The following is a 2,652-nucleotide window of genomic DNA, read 5'->3' as shown; positions in this document are numbered from 1 at the left end:
GATAGCAGGCATAACTTAGAGATATTTCAGGGTTCGATTCCAGACTACTACAGTAAAGCAAATATCGCAATAAAACAAGTCTCCTGACACTTTTGGTTTCCCAGCATATATAAGTTAGTTTATATTATACTGTAGTCTATTAAATGTACAATAGCATTATGAAAAGGTTTGAAATACTGTGAAAATTACCAAAATGTAACAGAAACAAGATGTGAGCATGTACTCTTAGAAAAATGGCACCAATAGACTTGCTCACAAACATTCAATTTGCAAAACTAATATCTGCAAATCTCAGTGAAACAAGCTATGCCTGTATGCCTATAATTCTCTAAGGAAAAAGGAGTTGGGAGGTTAGTAAATTGTTGTTAGGTGCTGTCAAGTCAGTTTCTACTCAGAGCTGTCCTGTGTACAACAGAAGGAAACATTGCCTGGTCCTGCACCATCCTCACAATTGTTGCCATGCTTGAGCCCATCATTGTAGCTACTGTGTCTTGTCTGTCTTGTTAAGGGTCTTCCCCTTTTTCACTGATGCTCTACTTAGCACAATATCCTTTTCCAGGGACTGGTCCCTCTGACAACATGACCAAAGTATGAGAGAAGTCTGACAGTTCTTGCCTTTATGGAGCATTCTTGCTGTACTTCATCCAAGACAGATTTGTTCATTTTTATAGAAATCCATGGTATATTCTATATTCTTCATCAACACTACAATTCTAAGGCATCAGTTCCTCTGTGGTCTTCCTTACTCATTGTCCAGCTCACATATGCATTTGAAGCTATTGAAAATACCATGGTTTGGGTCAGGCACACCTTAGTCCTCAAAGTGGCATCTTTGCTCTTAAACATTTTAAAGAGATCTTTTGTAGCTGATTTTCCTAATGCAATGCATTGTTTGATTTCTTGACTGCTACTTGCATAGACATTCATTGTGGATCCAAGTAAAATTAAATCCTTGACAATTTCAGTCTTTTCTCCATTTATCATGATGTTGCTTATTGGTCCAGTTGTGAAGATTTTTGTTACTTTGTTTGTTTGTTTGTTTGTTTGTTTGTTTGTGTTGCGGTGTAATCCATACTGAAGGCTGGAATCTTTGGTCTTTACCCTTAAGTGCTTCAAGTCTTCTTCATTTTCAGTCAACGAGGTTGTGTCATCTATATATCACAGATTGTTAAATGAGTCTTCAAATCCTGATGCCACTTTCTTCTTCATATAGTCCAGCTTCTTGTATTATTTGCTCATTATACAGATTGAATAAGTAAAGCGAATAGATAAAACCTTCATATATACCATTCCTGCTTTTAAACCACACAGTCTCCCCTTGTTCTGTTGAAGTGACTGACTCTTGGTTTCTATACAGGTTCTCATGAGCACAGTTATTAAAGATTAGGAAAAGTGAAGTTAACAGAAAAGGATTATTATGCTGGTAGTAGCAAGAGTGGTACCGTATCGTAAGAGAGTTTCATGCAGAAGTTAGTATCAAATACAGAAAATCCTAGGAAGCTACAGATTCAGCATAAAAGATAAAAAGATCTCTCAAAAAGATGATAGTTTATAACAATCAGTAGAAATTATTCTGTTGTTGTTAGATGCTGTCGAGTCGACCCCGACTCCTAGCAACCCCATGTACCACAGAATGAAATACTGTCCAGTCCTGTGGCAGCCTCACAGTCCTTGCTATACTTGAGCGCATCGTGGCAGCCACTGTGTCAGTTCATCCGATTGAGGGCCTTCTCCTTTTTCGTTGACTCTGCACTTTACCAGGAATGATACGCTTCTCCAGGGAATGGTCCCTTCTGCAATTTTAGAAATGCAGTAAGGATGGAGGATACACGAAAGAGAGAGTTACTTTGAGGTGGGAGGTATTTCAGTTTTGAAAGTCTGTGAGGACTGGCGTTTTTGTTCGTGAGTCAGCATTCACAAGCAACATAAAACAGTGAAAAAATTTAGTCAAAAAACTGTGTTTCTGTCCTGGCAGTACTCATGACAGGCTGCAAAACCTTGAAGAAATACTTAACTTTTGCTGTTCCTTAATTTATGTAGTCTCTAATACAGTTCAAATAAATTACCATGCCTTTCTCACTGGAGTGCTATGAGCTCTAAATAGGTAATATACATTTAAACAATTGTATACCACTAAACACTGTGTTTTTCCTATTGCCATTTGAACAAGTTACATTTTATTAAAACTTTTTTGCTTTAAATGAATGCCACAATTTGAAAAACCCATACGAATATTTTCCTTTGTTTCATTATGCATTTTAAAAATAAATTTTCTCTAAAAAATTCAAGTGTTATTAATTTGCATGTTGATTTAGGTTTACCAAGTTGAAGAAGAAATGCGTGGACTTTTGGAAGAAACAACCAAAAACAAAAGAGCAATGGAAGAAAAAATTAAGCAACTGGCTTTTGCGCTATGTGAAATCCAGCAAGAATTGTGATGGTTTTGAGAACATGCCTAATTGAAATGGACCAGAAAACCTGTTGTAAAAATGATTAAATACTGTAACAGTAGCAACTGCTGTGACTTTGAAATTTGTCTTTCTACACTTCGTTCTGAATATATTTTCAAAGACTTGTGATCAAGTATTTATTAATTGTATATACAGGTGTTTATAATAAATTGTTAATAGTTATGTGTATTAGAAAAAAAGC

General features: G+C 36.0%; 1 protein-coding gene across 1 annotated transcript in view; it reads left to right on the top strand.

Annotated features, from left to right (window-relative positions):
- Positions 1 to 2,438, top strand: part of LRRCC1 (leucine rich repeat and coiled-coil centrosomal protein 1) — a 66,324-nt gene extending 63,886 nt beyond the window's left edge. Inside the window, 1 exon segment of the mRNA XM_042783016.1 lies at positions 2,316 to 2,438. Coding sequence (XP_042638950.1) covers positions 2,316 to 2,438 — 123 coding nt within the window.
- Positions 2,439 to 2,652: the final 214 nt, after the last annotated feature.

The sequence above is a fragment of the Orycteropus afer genome, unplaced genomic scaffold (assembly GCF_000298275.1).
Source record: "Orycteropus afer afer isolate SDZICR_OR568_19922 unplaced genomic scaffold, OryAfe1.0 scaffold00580, whole genome shotgun sequence".
Taxonomy (NCBI): Eukaryota; Metazoa; Chordata; class Mammalia; order Tubulidentata; family Orycteropodidae; genus Orycteropus; species Orycteropus afer.
Note: the sequence above shows the minus strand (reverse complement) of the source record. Positions and strands in the feature narration are given on the sequence as shown.